At 40.4% G+C, this 18,745-nt stretch overlaps 1 protein-coding gene across 1 annotated transcript in view; it reads left to right on the top strand.

The window, feature by feature from the left end:
- Positions 1-15,902, top strand: part of NUMB (NUMB endocytic adaptor protein) — a 91,459-nt gene extending 75,557 nt beyond the window's left edge. Inside the window, exons 5-11 of the mRNA XM_062494363.1 lie at positions 4,697-4,771; positions 6,646-6,786; positions 8,217-8,418; positions 10,610-10,912; positions 12,711-12,860; positions 13,690-13,833; positions 14,826-15,902. Coding sequence (XP_062350347.1) covers positions 4,697-4,771; positions 6,646-6,786; positions 8,217-8,418; positions 10,610-10,912; positions 12,711-12,860; positions 13,690-13,833; positions 14,826-15,541 — 1,731 coding nt within the window. The 3' untranslated portion in view covers positions 15,542-15,902. The remainder of the gene's footprint in view (positions 1-4,696; positions 4,772-6,645; positions 6,787-8,216; positions 8,419-10,609; positions 10,913-12,710; positions 12,861-13,689; positions 13,834-14,825) is intronic.
- Positions 15,903-18,745: the final 2,843 nt, after the last annotated feature.

Consider the following 18,745-nt stretch of genomic DNA (forward strand, 5'->3'; position numbering starts at 1 on the left):
AAATATTTTAATCCAGCTTTCATATGGAATTATTATAAGATAATGGCTTTGAGGTATCTTGTTACAAAATGAAACATTGCCTAAACAGAAACTAACAGGTTTGTAACTTTCATACACGCTGAAGTCTTTTGAAGCAGATTATTCTCTGGTTATAGATTGGTTTTGGCTTTATTTGGGGAGTAAGTAAGGGTTTTGCAGCTGATCCTTTTTCACCATTCACTCAGTGATGCATGTCACATAAGGACATCTGTTTTTCTAATTCTAGTTTCTTCCTATGATCTGGGAAAGCACACATCCAAAGTGTAGTAGTGATGGTGGGGAGCTAAAGTACAGAAGATGGCAGGTCTCTTAGATTAATGAGAACAATTCTGTGTAAAAATCAATCTTGGACTTGGAATCTAGAAAGACCAAGACCCAAAGTGCTAAATTGGAAAAACAGCCTCCCACCTCAACCTGATTAGATATGTTAGTTTTCTCTCTACTTGTCATTTCTAACTTGCATTAGGGTACATAAGAAAGCAAAGATGTAAAAGGAAAGGCATTACTTAGGTAAAAACCTTTCTTTGACTTTCTAAATTATCAAATATGCCATCTTCCCTATTACATCTTGCTTGATATTTAATGAAGTACTGGTACTTCAGAACAGCATTTTCTATTTCCTTTCTCTTGTATTACAGTATTTTGACAAAGAAGGACCTACTTCTACTTCAGCCTGTGAATTTCGTTAATTAGCACTGAAACCACTTAAATCCATAGTGTTTAGATATCCCCACAGTACCAATGTGGCAGTACCTTTATTACAGCTTTGGCCTACAACAGGAGCCCACATCTAGGGAAATCTGCAGAAAAAGGGACAGCTGTTCTCTTATTAATAATTGAGAAATACTAATAACTCTAATATCTTTTGGCTGTCTCATCTATAATTTCTCCCCAGATGCCTCGCATTGGGATTAATATAATATTCCAAACTGCAGAGCTATTTAAAACGCATCAGCAGCTTTCAGAAAGTCAGTCTAGACATCTTTGCTGCTTTCCCTGGCCTTATTTTTCTCCTTGTAAAAGGTAAATATGATGGATTTGTGTCTGGAGATTTCAAGTTATTAGTATTGAAAATGCTTTTTTCCAACTTTAAATAAAAATGAGATGTCTGTTGACAGCTCCAGGTTAGGCTTTTGTGGTTATCAAATAAGCTGCCTTTTTAGGCAGCACCTTTTAAAACTTAAGCTTTTCTGTTGCAATAAGTAGTAGTACAGATTTGGTGATCTTTGTCATGTTTTGCTTCCATGGGGTGTGTGTATTTCTCATCACACAAAGTTTTATACAGAGTCTGAAATGAAAAATTTTTTTTATATATACCTCAGGCTGCAGGTACATCTTAGAGCCGTGTCCAAGTCCTAGGACAGAATAAAATATAATAGGCAAAAAAACTAGAAACAAAATTATTTTAAAAATGCATTACTGGAGAACTCCTGTTCTCGCATCCTTAATACTTCGTTTTACACCTTACAATATGGCAGGCTACCAGAGCAGCTGCTTTCTGTTTGGTGGATACCCATCTCCAGGGCACTGCCAGTTTGTCAGTGAGGTTTCTGTCATGCCTGACCTGCCATGGACCTGCTTTGTCCTCCAGCCTTGTTGTGTGTAAGTGCCCACCTGCCCTCCTGGAGGCATCTGAGGACTCTGCAATGAGTCCAAGTAATGAATCTCATGCTGGAGCAGATAACTGACTTCCCAAGAAGTGCTGAGCAGTGAGGTTTCTATCGGTGCTGACTCAGCATGGACAAATCAGGCTCCCGGGAGTCGATGCCACATGTGGCTCTCCTCAGGCAGTGCTGTCATCTAAAAGCTCTAGAATATGAAGACAAGCTACTGATCTGGCTATCTAGATGAGTCCCTTGGTAGCAACATTTCAGAGCATCCTGTTCCAGTGGATATTGGCCACTTGCTTTAAATATTTCTGTGTGGAGTTGCATGTACCTCCCAGCATTTGTTACACAAGCTGCAGTCCTGAGTTGGAGTTCACTTCCTGTGCAGTATCTTGCAGCTGGTCTGATCTTTGTCCAGTATGTGCCAATAGTGCAAATGTTCCTGTCCACTCTGTAATCACAGTTTACTTGGCAATATCCTGCCCATAATGGAGTAGTACTTTGATTTGTGTATCCAATAGAAACTGAATTGGAGAGTTTGTTCCTTTATACATCACTGCTAGGCACAGATAAGCTGAGAATTCAGTAAATGTAAAAATCACTCATTGTCCAGTAGTAGTAGCAGTGGGTTTGGGGTATAGACTGTAAGGATAAGCTCTTTCAAAGCACTGCATCCACCATAAATATAGAAGGAGGAACTGGGCGATTTAAAGTGAGTTTTCTTTTTCTCTTAGTGTAGCAAACCCATCTTTGGTTATCGTGCATGTGGAACCTAATGTTTCAGTGGGAAAAGAAGGCTTAGGAAGCTCTTCAGCCGTTTTGTTGTATTCTGAGAAACATGAAATTAATGTGTTAGCTATTTCTAAATCCTCGTTTGGTAAAATATCAAGTGAGGAGTAGCTCTGCTGAAGATCAGCATTGCTTTATGAAGTACCCAGCTCAGTTAAACCTGGTAATGCAAACTTCAGGAACTGTTCACAGTTTCTGTAGGGACAAGGTTTTTACTGTTTGCTGGGGAAGGATGTGTATCTCTTAATCTAATGATGGCAGTCTAAACCAAACAGTTACCTGCAGGCATTATCTTCTCTTCATTGTTTGTATTTGCATGAAATAAAGATTTTTAAGAGTTATGGCTTATAAACAACCAATACTCTTTTTAAAACACTTCAAGGAGACAGACGATTTGTTTTGGAATTAATAGAGACTTTCAGGCTGTGGAAACTAGCTGACCATTGAAAATACAGACTATATTTTGTGGGTACTGATACTGCCTTTTAAAACAAAATATTAGAGGTGACTTTATGCTGCAAAATTTTCTAACACATATGATGGTAAATTTAAGTGTATCTTCTGTTGTGAATTGCAGTCTTTCTGTTAGGCATTCCAGAATCTAAATTAAAAATTCTCTGGGGTATCCTATAGGCTGGATGGTCATTTAGAAACTTGCTTCTACAAGCACTTCTCTGTAGCTTGCTTTCATGCTGTGCTTATTTTCTTTCTCTCTTTTTCTTTTTTTTCTTTAAATGCTCTTCTGTGCAAGTCAGTCCCATTCTCTGTTCTCACCAAGCTTTTTGAAAATGCTCAGGATGTCATTGCTGCTTCCGAAATCAGGACAGATAGTTCCTCCCCAAAAAACAAACAGAAGTTCTGCCAACACCTTTTTCTTCACACTTGCTGCTTTCTCTGTGAGTGAAACCAATATGATGTAATTGGAGACTTTTTACTCCAAGATATTTCATTCTTAGTGTTAAAATCAGTGTTGCAGACTTGGAGCATGCAGTAGCTTATGCCAGAATGTATTCTTGTTCCATTACTTGCTGTAAGAATATTAAGTATATGCATCTGCAATAAACTATTAAAAGACTATAAAATAGTTGCAATTCTAGTTTGAAGCCACTAGCTGAAATCCCTTTATATTTTTTTCCCCTGTTGTTGCTTTCTACACTCCCTGCAGTGGTTTCTGGTGGGTGCCATTAGCAGCCACAAACTACGTAAAGCCAGTGCTTCAAAACACATGAAGAGAGTGTTTTAATAACTGGCTGAAGTAGGGAGATAGTGAATAAAAGTGACATGCTAAAAGAAAAGGTATCAGTTTTCTAGTAGCAGTTCTCTGTAACAACCAGAAAAATTATGTTGACCTATTTTCAGTGAATTAGCTTGAGAAGACTATTGTGTTTATACTGTTTTCTGTAACTTTCCCTTGAAAAGTAAACAGCCTGGAAAGAATCTGTAGTTTAAATGGCTCCCGAGGCCTTCCTGTGTTCCCCACTTTTACTTAGCCTCAGTTTGCAGCAGCTGAATGTTCCCACAGTTAGGTTTTGGATAAAAGCCAGACTGTTCTCCACTGCATCCGCCTGCCACACACCACTGCTTTTTCAGATACACACCAAAGGGCTAAGAAATCCTATTTTTATACCTCTCTCCCAAGATAAGACATTTAGTTCTTAATCAATTAGTGAAACATATTCGGGTGATTAATCTTAGCATTAAGCTTATGAGCTTAATAAGCTACACAGTAGCTGATGATTTTGGGGTTCTTTTAACACTGGTTTAAGGTGATGCCATGATTCTGCCATAGGACTATTGGGGCATAGGGTAGGGCTGGTGGAAATATCAGGTAAGAATTTTCCTATATTTAAACTTGTGCTGAAGAAGCTACCTGTGGTGTAACTCCTTATGAATGAGTGTCTTCTGGCTCTAGTGGAATTCTTCACCCACTTGGTCAGTCTTGAGTTCTTTCCTGTCAGTGGATGTACACCTTATTTCTGCCTCACCTGTCCTGTGCCCTCTCCCCATCCCCACGACGTGCTGTTTCTGAAATACTGGCTTTGGCTTGGTTCTCTTAATGTTTTGCAACTTGGATTGAGCTTTGGGCACCCTACTGACCATGGACTTCATCTACACTTAATGTTATAGTTCTTGGAGAGGGGAAGCGGGAGGCATTTGGCTGTTGGCATAAAACTGTTTTGTTTTTCTTTTTTTTTCTTGTTTTTTTTTTGTTTGGTTTTGTTTGTTTGTTTGTTTTCTTTTTTTTTTTCTTTTCTTGAAAGTCTGGGAAGAAAGCCGTCAAAGCAGTCCTTTGGGTTTCAGCGGATGGACTCAGAGTTGTAGATGAGAAAACAAAGGTTAGACTTCCCTGGACAAAAGCTTTAAATCTCTGTATAATAATGTATGTGTTATATCTTTAAATGTTATATCCTTAAATATTTGTTACTGCTCATGTTGGTATTTGAAAGGAGATCTGAAGTGTGTAGTTTAGTTTAATAATTTCTTGTTTTGTAAACGTATGTACACCTGCTAATTTCTTTCCAAGTTAAGTCCACATTACTCTCAAGACACATTTTGTAAAATGTGGCAAGTGTAGCACAAGCCTGGAATATTTTTTGTTGCATTTCCTGCAACAAGCATTTATTTTCCTGATAAATTCTGTTGGCAGTGAACTTGAAGAGTGTTTGGACTTTGTTCTGCACCACTGTAAAAGGTTGCAATAGTAATGCATAGGCAAACTCACATATATATATTAATCAATATCATTTTCAGTGATCCAGTGATCCAATCCTAGAATGGATCTGAATGTTCAAGAGCTTCCAAAAATGCAATGAAGAGAGTAAATTAAACAAGGAGATTGTAGCTTCAGACTCAAACTAAATAGTAACTGTATATATCAAATGTAATAGTCTTTAATATCAAATATTTATATTAGTGGCATGGTTCTCGATTGTTTCACAGTATTTTTTATTGTGAAATTGCAGTTTTTTATTATGAATTAGAACATGGTGTACCACCCCCAAGGCACATGTGTCCAAGTAAGAGCAAATGATTCTTGGCTTAACGTAGATGTAGGCAATTAGAAATAAGAGCTTTAGGCTTACCACCACAAGTGCACTAGAATTTTAAAAGATGGCATAGCTATGAGAACAGTTTTAACTCTTGTCAGTCTGAAATACTTTGTTTCATGTTCATATCAATTGACACTTGCTTTTGTCAGCCTAAAAGATTATTTCTCCAAGCCAAAACTGACAGGCAGAGGTAATTCATATCCCTCTGGAGTGCAACTGCCTGTCAAATATCTGCTTGTGGTTAGACGTCTTCAGGGCTGCTGTACTGGTGTGGCTCATCAGAGCTAAAGTTTCTATCTCTCAATCATTCACTTTCTAGTACAAACATACTGATGTGAATGAATTCAGTCTACTGATTGCCTCATGTAAAAGTAATAACACATGTATTATTTTCGGAAATGTTGCTGCATATATGTAATATTTCCAGTTTGAATTTTAATAAATTTTGCAGACTCTGAAGGTAATTAAAAGTATAGGATTTAAAAAGAAAATAAACTATTGCCTCCTGGTGGTTGAATACATCAGCAGAGGTGCCAAGTACTAGCCACCAACCAAATGAAATAATTTGGAAAAAAATACTAAGAAACTAATTTTTAATGAGGATGTCATAATCTTAAACTGCACTAGCTCCTTTTTCGAAACATTTCTCCTGTCTCTAGGATTAAATAGGGAGCGTTTGGTGCTGCCGGTGCTTTTCTCTTGCATCCCTGCTTAGCTGACTGGGAGATGACTTTTGCTCTTTGTGTAGCAGCTGCAAGACCTTTTCACACTTGCAGACCTCTCCCCTAAGTTTCAGTGTTTTGTTTTAACCACAGTGAAAACTTTCTGGTTGCAAGACTATGGAGCTGCTGTAAAAAAAAAAAACGTGTGCCTCCATAGTCTAGAGGAGAGGTCATAGGAATTCACTGGATCCCTAAATTCTTAAGTGATGCCTTGGCACACCTCTCCCGAAGGTGGGTGGTGGAGAATGTTATCTCTTCTTTTTGTTTTGTGCTGAGAACAGATTCTGAATGATGACAGATAATTACAGTCACATCAGGTTATCCCCTATTTAGTATAACTCATTTTTGTGCAGTTACTCCTAACAATGACTTGTTCAAGTGTTTAGCTGTATTTCCTCACGTTTCTTTTACTGTGGGGGGGGGACTTTTTCCTTCTAGGATCTTATAGTTGATCAGACAATAGAGAAGGTTTCTTTCTGCGCACCAGACAGGAACTTTGACCGGGCATTCTCATACATCTGCCGCGATGGCACAACGAGACGCTGGATCTGCCACTGCTTTATGGCTGTGAAGGACACGGTGAGTTGAATATGCTGTGTGGCCAGCTCTCCCAGCTCTTAGATAGAAGTGAAGGGGAGAAAATGTGAGTACCTGGAATAGTGCAGTATGTTTTGACTCCAGCTGAGATATTAGTTAGTTCTTGTAAATTATTTTAATTCTAATTCCCTGTATCTGAAATATTTGCCATCCCTCTGTGGTGCTGTCTTATGGAGAGAAATGCTGCTCAGCCTGTGTGCAATCAGTGCAATCAGCCTCAGATAATCTGCAGCAAAAGGGAACTACTCTTCTAAGAATAGACAGAAAAATTTCTCATCTGAAAATGTTTACAGCCAAAAACTGAACCAGCAATGACAGTTTTTCCAGGATAAAATCATAGTGAGTAAATACAGACTGGTTATGAATGCAGCATCTTGTATTTGAGTGTTATCTTGAATGAAAATTTATCTGAATGTTAAGAGTTGGAGCTAAACTGAATTAAATTAGCATTCTATTTGCTTCTGAGTAACAAAAATGTTTTCAGTAGGTTTGAAATCAGTTTCTTGCTGTGTAGGCTTAGGTAGGTTATTTAATTCCCTGATCTGACCTTTTCTTTCTGCTATTCGTTGAATCCTGGCTATATTATACAAAGTGCTTGAAACCCCATGCAAATTCACTGTGTGAACTCCCCAGAGCTGCGTCTTCAGAGCAATGGTGCTTGATAATTTATCATTTTTCTTTAAACAATGAAGTCAGAAATTCCCAGTAAAACTTACATTAGAGCTGGAACAATTCTGTTTTCATTTGTGAATAACAGGTCAATTCAGTTACTGATTGATAGATGCTTTGAGCTACTGGTAGCAATAGTGCCTCTGATTCAACTGTAGCAGCTGTATCAGCTGGGTTGCTGAACTTCCTCCGACTTGAATGTCATTTTTACAGCTATTGGATAGTGGATTCTTTTGACCTGGTGAATAATGGAAGTGCTTTTCATTAGGCACTCCTCATTAAGAGGTGTGAGTAGTCACCACTGTACTTTAACTTTCACAGGGGCACACAAGGACAGTGTCTCCCTGAGCCTTCTGTAAACTTTCTTCAGGAATAGCACTTACGTGTGCTTTAGGACTTATACCTTAAAATGGCTTCCTGAGAGTTTTTTTTTTGTGCACAGATATATCTAGAGGCAAGGGATCGGTGCAGGCACGTTATCACACTGGCATCTTGGTAGCAGTTGAACTAAACAGATCATCCAACAATCTCATTCATTCCTGGGTGGCCTTCTTGAACATGGCTTCTGCATTAGTAGCTGGGAGTTTTTATGTACCAGGTTTAAGGCTGAAATGCAATTAAAACAGTTTTCTTTAATGCCTTAATTAGATTTGTCTTGTAAAGGCAGGTTATCAGTTTGTGATGCTTGAAGTACATGTATGTTTCTGTTCAGTCACTGTGTGATGCAATGTTGTCTTGTACAGGGGGAAAGGTTGAGTCACGCCGTGGGCTGTGCATTTGCAGCATGCCTGGAGCGAAAGCAGAAGCGAGAGAAGGAGTGTGGAGTCACTGCCACCTTTGATGCCAGCAGAACCACATTCACTAGAGAGGGGTCATTCAGGGTCACTACAGCTACTGAACAAGCAGAGAGAGAGGAAATTATGAGACAGATGCCGGATGCTAAAGGTACGGGATGCAATTTAAGCAATCATCTGCAGCGAGCGCAGAGGCCTCTGCGAGGATTGAAGCTTAAGGTCCTTACAAGCATTCCCTCTCTTGAACCTTACTATGTTCAAATCACATTCCCAGACCCTTGTCAGTTCAAAAGATGGAAAATGCACCCAAATTCACTCAGCATTTTCCCGCATTTTCTAGAAAGGTGCAGGTGGCTTCGTATGTGAAATCTGCTTCTGCTTTGTTTTGTTGGGCTGCTTTGTGGCAGAGAACAACATAAGTACCATTCTAAAGGGCCTTATTAGAAAATTGTTTAAAAAATACAACAAGCTTGCCAGACACAGTAATTTATGTAGTCTAATGCTTGTGGTAAATGGACTGAAAATTATATGCATTTTTCTTAGAAAATAATGTATTTTTTGATATTTGTAATTGTATTTTGATTTGTATTTTGATATTTGTAATTTTGATTTTAAGGTTATAGAGTGTATATATAGAGCTATATTCCGTGAGAGAACAGATCAGTCACAGAGTGCTTTCAAGAAAAAAATCCAGAATAACCACTCCCTCCCCATAAAACACACAGGTGCTTGACTGACTATTAATTACATTCAAAATTAGTGACTGATTTGAGAGTGGATAACATGTTCTGAAATTAAGTGAAAGTAGAACTTCTTACTGAAGTTTTATTACAAAGCATGGAGTTCTACAGCTAACATGAAAAAAGTATTATAAATACTGTTTATAACCTGCTTCACAGTGAAGTCAGACTTTTGTTTCAGAGGATTCCACAGCAAGTTTTATGCTACTTCTTGATTACAAAACTTTAATCTTCGTTTTCATCATCCATCTGCTTGTTTCCATACGTTAGTTTTAGAATGTGCTAAATGAAGCTTAAACACAAGGCCTTTGTTACTTGAGGGCATAAGTCAAAGTCTTGACTCAATGAAGGTGTGTGAAATCCTTTCCAAGAAAGACTGATTAGAAAAGTTTCACTTGAATGAGCAGCTGCAACTCATGGGTACTGAAGCTTACAAGACAATGTAATTAGTTCCTCCTACCATTCCAGCTCCTCAGAAATCTCTAGTCTGACTCCTCTCTTTACTTCTCTTTTTAGTTATTCTGCTGATGTGTCAAAAAGAAAAGTCATTGCTTTTTCTAAAATATTTGGAAAACATATAGGTAAAATGAGAGTTTTGCCAGGATAGTGAGATTTCTTTTTGTCCTTCTGTGTTGATGAGCTGTGTTTGTTGTCCCCAAAGCCAATTCATTTATGAGTGAGAAGGAGTTTTCCTAGAGGTGGAAAAAATCTCCCCATTGCAATTCTAATCATAAATGTCATGATTTAAACAAATCTTAATCCTACATTTCTGCCACTCGGTCTGTCCAACAGGAGCATTGTGGTGCTACGCAAAGCCCTGCAAAATGAAGGAGCTGACTTTAAGTCAGAGGAGTTTCCACTACAACTAACTCATGATTGGGTAGTAACATTGCAGCTAAATTCTGTACAGAAGTGACACAGGAACTCCTTGCAAATGTGTCTGGTGTTAGCAAGGCCTGTCAGCTCAGAGGCTGGATCTGCCTTGCAGCACATTTCCCTCTACCTGTAATGTATTTTCTGGAGGAGCTGGGAGCTGCAGCCTAACCTGTTAAGTGCTGCTGCTACCTTTGGCCTGCTAAAGCTTGTGCAGTGTGTTTGGCTGCAGCTGCTGATTCTGCAGGGCTGGGAAAGTGGCTTTTAAAAGAGGGTCCTGGAGCTGTGTTCTGTTCCCTGCTGCTGCTAAGCTGTGCTGCCCTAAGACACTTAATACAGTTGGTAGTAATATTTTGTCTGTGGTTCTATGTGAGGCAAAGTAAAGGTCTCAAGAGCACAGTACCTTTTTCAGTCTTAACCATACATGAATTACAGGTATTTTTAGAGCTGGGATCTCAGGAACAGCTAGAAGGAATACATACATAAGGCCATCCTTTTTAGGAAGTGGCTTGCCTTAGAAAGCTGTGGGGCTTGGGTATGTCAGGTGATGTGGTGAAGACAATGAAGGTATACGGAAAATGTGTTTCTGCTGTGCTATGAGAAACTCATTTGCAAGAGTACTAGGTATGCAAATTCCTGCAGTTTCTCTTTTCAAAACAAATAGAAGTACAGGTAGGCAGCTGAATGGTACTTTGCTTTACTCTTCTAACCTCACCCTGTTTCCTCCAGCAGTTGAAACAGAAGTGAAAACAGTAGCACCAGGTGCTGCACCAAACAATACTGCCCCCTCTTCTGGCTCACCAACCTCTCCTACTGCCGAAGTTGCTGCCTCTCTGGATAAAGAAATGAGCAACCCCCACGCTATCCCACGGCGGCACGCCCCTATAGAACAGCTTGCCAGGCAAGGGTCTTTCAGGGGCTTCCCCGCCCTCAGCCAAAAGATGTCTCCTTTTAAACGCCAGTTGTCTTTGCGAATAAATGAGCTGCCTTCAACGGTGCAAAGGAAGACTGATTTCCCCATGAAAAACTCAGGTAAAACCTAATGGTTCCAGTGAAACATTGCCTTAAATTGTCTCTTCCTCCTTTCTTTCTCTGTGGCTTCAAGTAACTCCTTACTTTCTAGTAAATCCTTCGTCCTGCCTCATGTTGATAATTTGTCATGAACAAACATCACCACGTCAGAACATTTCTGCTTTGGGAATAGGCAAGGATTTCAAATGTGGTGTTCTCATGCAGAAGACAGTTCTAATTGCTATCTGAAGTACTGGAGCACAGCTTGAAGTGTTCCAGGAATGGGTGTTGGTGAATTAGTAGGTTTTGGCTCTTCCCTCTGAGTCACTGAACCAGTTCTTCCACTTACTGTCAAGGCATCCTGAGACACAAATCCCTTCAAGGCCTTAACCACTTGTCTGGGGATCATGTGATGCTCTTCTGCAGTCTGTCCTTCTGCCTGTCTGAATTCTTTTTGAGAGCAATGAATTACTTTTCATGTTGCATTAAGAGAACCTACCTGTTTAGGTGGTACAGCTGGCTGTATCAGTATTACATGGTAGAGTTTTCACATGATGGTAGTGGGGTTTTCTAGGAGTCATCCCAACATAAACTCCTGGGGTGCTCATTACCTTGCATGGTGTCCTTGAGTTCCCTTAGCTAGGTGTTATCCTTCAGGCCAGCTGTACTCTCACTGTTGTACCAGCAACAGAGCTGGTTTTAGGCTTCTAAGCTTTGAAGTAAAAATTACTGTGGCAAAGGCAAACCCAACAAAAATACTCTGACTTCTTTCATAATCCTTTTTTAGTGACCTGTGCTTTATGACCAGCACTGAGCCAGTCAGTTTTGCAGTAAGAGTGCACTGCTCAGTAGTGATAGTCACTGAGCCCACCACAATCTCAATTTTTCATGATTCAGAACATTTCTGATGCATGTTCCCATATATGCCACTGCCAGTGCTGCTTACTGTCCCACTGCATGCACTGCATTGGAATATCCCTCGAAGAATCAATTTTTGGGCATGCCTCCCCCTGGATTTTAGATCTGGTGCATGTTGTGTGCAGACGTTTTATGTTTCTTACACTATTTTGTGCTTGATTATGCCTGTTCATGTCAGTTCTGTGCAGTGACGGACTGATGATCAGTACTTTTGGAAAACACTGCCATTAGTAATAATGAGAACATCTGGTAAGCTGGCAGCTTTACTCCAGATGTTACATTATCCATATGACACTGATGCTTCATTTAAAACTGAGCATCCATTTTATCTGAGCATTCAGCTTTTGCTTTTATGATTCTAGCACAGGAACTGGGGATTTCAGCTACCACTGAACTGGAGCAATCAACACTTAACTCTAGACTGAACTTGCTGCTGTGCATTGCTGTCAGTACATTTAAAGTTCATCTAGTTACTGTACAAGTATGTTGTTGGAACACTTAAATCTATCATAAATATTTTCATTTCACAGAATGCCAAATCTTAGAGTCAAACCATTGAGAAGTTTAGCACTTTAATAATGAAAGATTTGGATCTCTTATTAAACTGTAGAAAACCCTTATTATTTTCTGATACGAGCATCCTTTAAATCTGAAACAGCGATCTCCTTGCCCTTTTGACTTAATCACAAAATACATTAATGTGGTGTTCTATTTCAGGCCAGATCTTCAACACTAATGTAAAAAAAAAAAAAAAAAGAAAAAGTCATGCAAATCAGTAGCAAGAACATAAGAACATGTAGGACATAAGGGAGCTAACTATAATTCCATTTCACATTGGTAGTTGTAAATTGTTTCTGTATCCTTTAAACTTTCAATTTAATGAATTCTGTTTACATTTTAGTCCCAGAGGTAGAAGGGGAAACAGACAGCATTAGTGCCCTGTGCTCTCAGATCACCAGTGCTTTCAGCACACCATCAGAAGATCCTTTCTCTTCGGCCCCCATGACAAAACCAGTGACAGTAGTTGCACCACAGTCTCCTGCCTTTCAAGGTTTGTGATTTCTTTGGGTGCTGGATGAGGCTTGAATGCATATAACGTTGCTTTCCAGTAACACATGTTCTTAATTTCTTGTGCAAGTCCTGTTACCAGTATTTTGGGTGAATGCATCCTGCTTTATTCATCTTGTCTGTTTAATTTTTCTGTGGTTTTGTTTTTAACAATAAGTTCATACATCTACCACACAATAGTTACCTAGAAAAGGGACTGGCTTTGAGGTAATGGCCGTTTTATCATTCTGCCTCCTGAATTATCATTCACACTCCTTAGGAGTGTGTCATAGGAACCAAATCTCAGAAGGTATTTTTGTGCCACCACAATCGCTGTTTTTTACACAAATTCTTAGATAAGGTGTGGAGAAATGCCAGCTCTAGAACTCATAGCATTCATTTCACTGCTATGTCTTTATAGAAGCTGTGCGAAAAAAGAAACTTCCACGTTAAATGTAGTTATTGTTACTTTGTATCTACAAAGTGTTCTTTCGAATATAAAATTTACAGTACCAATAACTACTGGTGAGCCATATCTCTTCCTTATGGAAACAACAAATTTAACTTCAATCAGTCATCAGAACTCAAGGCCTCCTAAAGCATATGAAAATCCACCATCCCATGATTCTCTTAACAACTATTGGCTTGGTGAAATGAAATTTTACTACCTTTATTGACTGTCAGTTCAGTTTGGCTAATTACACAAACTCCTGTCATGTGGAAGTGTCTAAAAGTGTTGTATGTTGATAGGTGTGACCTGGCCCACTAATGCTCCGGTCATGTGCATGCCTTGCATGAATTAATTGCACTGATGTTGTCTGCTCCCATTTTAGTTAATGGCACTGCCTCTGCCTTCTGTGTGCTTGCTGCTAAACCATCCCAAGCTGCTGTAGTGTCCACAGCTATTCCAGTTCGTGAAACCAATCCTTGGGCTCATGCTCCTGCTGCTAATACTGGAGCTGCAGCTGTGGTTGCTGGTAAGACTGGAAATAGATCCAGTGCATTGCTATAAGAACTTGGATCAAAAGCATAATTGAGCCCCTGAGACAATTGTCAGTGCCACTTAATGGCAAGTGGAAGGAACAGGAACAAAAGCCGGAAGTAGTAGCGTTTTGCACAAGTGGATGGAGGGAAGCGATGAACTTGCTGGTTTTAGGTCTATAACCTGGACTGATTCTTATTTTGGCAGCATTTTATAAAATCAGTGCTTAAAAAGGAAGTAATGAAGTTGTATGCGAGCTTGTGTGTATAACAGAGAAAGAATCTATGTGTACTCAAAATAATCTTTGTGCATTATTTTCACTAACGCACTTAAGTTGGTTGCTTAAAGGTTTTAGAGGTTAATTTCTTCTGTTTAGTAAGTTTAGTGTGTCCCTCCAGGCCTTGTCTGCACTGTGTAAGGTGAAAATGGCTGTCACTTGTATAGGGACACATGCTAGAAGGCTGCAGGTTGAGTTACTTCATTTTGTGGTGTAAGTGCCACTCCATGAGAGAAACTTCGCTAGTGAAATAGTGGGTTTTGCTTGGCCTTGTAAGAGTACCAGGCTTTGCCTTTAAAACAGTTTCTTAGACCTTTGTGCTCCAAGTCCATCAGTCCTGAGCTGTGCATTCAGGAACTGATACTCCCCAGTTAGGGGGATTAGTGATTATAGACTAGATCATTGCCACCAAGTTTTGAGCGCAGGCAACAGCTTTCCTGCATACCCTAAAGTCTTAGATGTCTGCTGTGAAGAAAAAAAACCCATAAATCTGCACTTTAGTGAAGAAGCTCTTACCTACCTCGTATTGACGAATGTCTTCCTAGAACAGAACAGTACAGTGGATGCATAAAGATGCTTCCAGTGGTGGGAGCATCTTTCAGTCATTGCAGGAGGAGGCCCGTGTGTTCCTCTGTAAACCCTCCAGGCTTTCTAACCAATAAAAGGATGAGGAGTGGAAATAGTGACTTGCCCCTGCTTTCCCTTCCCAGGCACTGAATGGAGCAACACCTCCTCAGGTGCAGCCTCACCAAGTCTCTTCCAAGGAAATCACAGACGTACTCCCTCAGAGGCAGACCGCTGGTTGGAAGAAGTCTCAAAGACTGTCAGAGCCCAACAGCAGCCAACCTCAGCCCCAGCCCCGCAGCCACTGCTCCAGCCTCCTCCAGCAGCTCCAGCCTCCCAGTCAGCACCAGCCTTCCCAGTCAGCACCTTCATTGCGCCTCAGCCCGTGCCGGTGGGCGTGGTACCGCCCATGCAGCCAGCATTTATTCCAGCTCAGCCTTATGCTGTAGCAAATGGGATGACCTATGCAGCCCCAAGTGTCCCTGTGGTCGGGATCACACCTTCCCAGATGGTGGCCAACGTCTTTGGTACTGCCAGCCACACTCCAGCGGCCCACCCGCATCAGTCCCCCAGCCTGGTGAAGCAGCAGCCGGTCCCTCAGCACGACGGCAGCAGCGCCACTGCCAGCCCCTTCTTCCACCCGCCCGCGCAGCACAACGGCTCCGCCGCCTTCAACGGCGTGGAGGGGGGCAAATGGGCTGCCGAGGACAAGCATTCGCAGCCCCCCGCGCCCGCCCCGCAGGTCGACCCCTTTGAGGCACAGTGGGCAGCTCTGGAGGGCAAGGCAAAGCAGCGCACCAACCCCTCCCCCACCAACCCCTTCTCCAGTGACCTACAGAAGACATTCGAGATCGAACTTTAAGCGGTCCCGAGGGGGGTGGATAATTGTACATTAGGATAGAGGGATAAAGGGAGCTGAGGGGACTGTTTGTGATCGGTTTGCTTTGATAATCCCAAAGGTCCCTGAAAATAAAATGGGTTAGAAAGAGGGAGCGGTTACGGGGAGGATGGAAACGCATGGAGAGGATTTAATGTGCAGTTCTTAAAAGGAATCCTGGAGCCAACCCAGTCTGCACTCCCTCCTCTCTTGGAAAGCTGGAAGTCAAATGGAGCAAAGAAAGGCACCCAGTCCCAAAGCCTGTTCTGCAGAAACATCAATCATCTCACGGAAAGGAAGGCAGATGTTTGTACCTGTGTCCTCCTGATGCCCTGCAAGCCCTGGATGTTCCCCCTCAGGGAAGACTTGGGTAGGGTGGGGGGTGGATATGGGTGGGATGTTGTCACCTTAGCAAAAGCTAGGTTTGTGGAAAAAGACGAGCTTCCATTTTGAGTAACAAAGTGAATATTATATGTAAAGAATAAAGTAAAGCCAAAATCTTTATTTTTATGCATTTAGAATATTTTAAATAGTTGGATATTAAAAGCTGTATGAGTTGTAAGTAATCTTGCCAAAGGTTAAAAAACAAGGGGGTTGGATGTAAGAAATTGTACATAAGATTGATTTATCGCTGATTCTTATAGTAAGTAATATTGGGGGGGTGGAAAAAGGGGCTCTAGCTTGTTCTTGTATCTGTTCATTGTAAGTAGCATATTGCAACAACAATCACAACCAATAAGTCATTATATCGTAGTTTTAAATAAAGAAAATTAAAGAACAGTATTGTATTGTCATGGTTTGAAAACCATGGGGAGAATTTACTGTTTTTTATTGGAATCAGTCTACATATTCTATATAGTATGGATTTTTTTCCTTTCATATATTGCTGCAGGTTCTTTGTCTTAATCTATTGGTTCTAACACTACTGTGACAACTTAATGTCATCATATCTATATCCTGGGGCTGCCTGGGAAACCATTTTATGTTTGTCGGTCAATAGTTCTTAGAGGTTTTTAACTTTGGTTTTATTTTTTCCCACTGATGTGTGAAACCTTGTGGTTAAGGCTGCAGCTGGTCCAGGTTCTGCCTCTGGTGACTTGTGAAAACCATCTCATTTTAACTTTACTTTCAAACTTTGGCCTTACAAGCAAATGTAAGTTATATATATTTGTACTGATGATTTATAATCTGCTTTAACAGAAATAAATGTTGGTGGTAGAAGCACTGTCTGTAAGAGATTTATTTCCCACCCTACTTCAGTTTTCAGCATTTGCCTGTCTGGGTATCTTCTGTCTTGTAAGGTGAATGTAGATGAGCACTGCTTGCCAACCGAGCAGCTTAAGGATAATATCTTAATACCTTTCATTTTCTACGACCTGTTAGGGTGCATCAAACTTTAAAACTGAATTTCAAAATACCCTTGTGATGCATAAACTTAAAGCTCTAAAATAGAGGCCTTTACTGAAAACATCAGATTCTGGGTTTGCAGGACAGAATTTTCTATTGCTGAATATTTACAAAGAGACAAAGAAAGATGAGGACAGCAACATTCAGTAATGGCAAAAAGGAAAACTCTTTCTTTCCCCTACTATTAAAAAAGAGCCATATCATCATGTGATATGTATGAGATGATGAGGTATTTTCACCTCTTTTCTGTTCTTACTGCATTCTTTTGGGCACTATTCTTTTGTCAGTTTAGACACAAGGAAAAAAGTCAGACTCCATAACCTGAAGGGGAAAAAAACGCTCCCTTTGTTGGCCCTGGATTTGAGTTTGCCAGCAGTTTCCATTTCCAGGCACGTCTTACAGTGACAGTCTAGAAAACGACAACTTCTGACATTACAGATTCTTACCTGTGTTCAGTATGGTATGAATAGTAATGCAAACACTCCCTGTGGGATTCGAGTTGCTGTCAAGGCTTTTTTCAGCTTTCAAAAAGCAAACAAGTATTTATAGACATTTATAGTAGGAAAGAAACCAGTTAGTTATATATCTTTCATAGTAAGGGCCCCGAGATGAAGCTGAAAATAGCCCAGTATAGCTACACCCTTCTCCTGTCCTGGAGATAAGCACTTCCTACAACCCATTGTTTAGGGAAGAAAACGAACATCTTGATTGTCACATAAAAAAAGTAAACCTTGAGTAGGTGATTAAGTGGTACTACAGAGAGGGAGAAGCTGATCTTGTCAGAGGAAATGTAAAGATCCTTTGGTTAACTTGATGGTATGGATTTACAGCAGGGAGCTGCATGCCATCAGTCCCACCCTTACTGCCATGGTTGTGCAGCTGAAAGGAGGTCAGCATAAATTCTCCACTAGCCAAAGCACTTCCAGTGTTAAAGTCCTGCCCATCAGCAGGCAGGGGCCTGTTACAGTCCTCAGAAGTTACTTCCTGGCCATATCTTTTACAACCATAGAGTTTAAACGACAGCTGACTGCAGGCAATATTTAAATATTCTAAATATAGAACCTCTGACATCTTAGAAAGGGATTTTATAGAACTGGCTGCTTACTCTGGGGCAAAAGGCTCTGATGCTTCCACAATTCACTTCTAACCATGCTGCTGAGCAGACCCTGACTGCACATGGAACGGAGGGAGCTTCAAAATGACTGAAATTTACAGTGTCTCTGATTAGTCCCTGGTCTCAAAAGGTAAAAATCATATCATATACTAAAATGGTAAAATATCCTATACACACAGACACATAGAATCATATCGTATACTAAAATGGTAAAAAGATGCTGGTCTGAGATGTTAGATGGAAAAATATATACAAACACAACTGGATGTTTTCAGGACCATCTCATTGTTCTTAAGTATCAAATTATTTCCACTTCAAACCTTACACTGTAATGCCTGCCCTGCATTCCAGCAGAGGAAATTTTTCCTAATTAAATTAAAGGGTCTTAAATGCAAAGTAAGTATTTTTGTCTTTCTTCGCAAATAGAGTCTATCAGAAGGACCCAGCCCCAAACAGATGTGGCTGTCACCTGTCTCTCCTGTACTGCATTGCTTGTAGACTTTGCCTTTTGTTCATATCTTAGAGCAGTGTGTCCAGTCCATACCTGTGCTGTTGAGAGTGCAGTCATTAGGTCAGTGGTTCTTGTTTTTAGGTCCATGTGAACTGATTTACTGGGTTTATGTTACAAACCAGCTCTAGGCTGTCAACCCTGGCAGTATAAACCTGTG

The sequence above is a fragment of the Cinclus cinclus genome, chromosome 6 (genome assembly GCF_963662255.1).
Source record: "Cinclus cinclus chromosome 6, bCinCin1.1, whole genome shotgun sequence".
In the NCBI taxonomy this organism is placed as follows: Eukaryota; Metazoa; Chordata; class Aves; order Passeriformes; family Cinclidae; genus Cinclus; species Cinclus cinclus.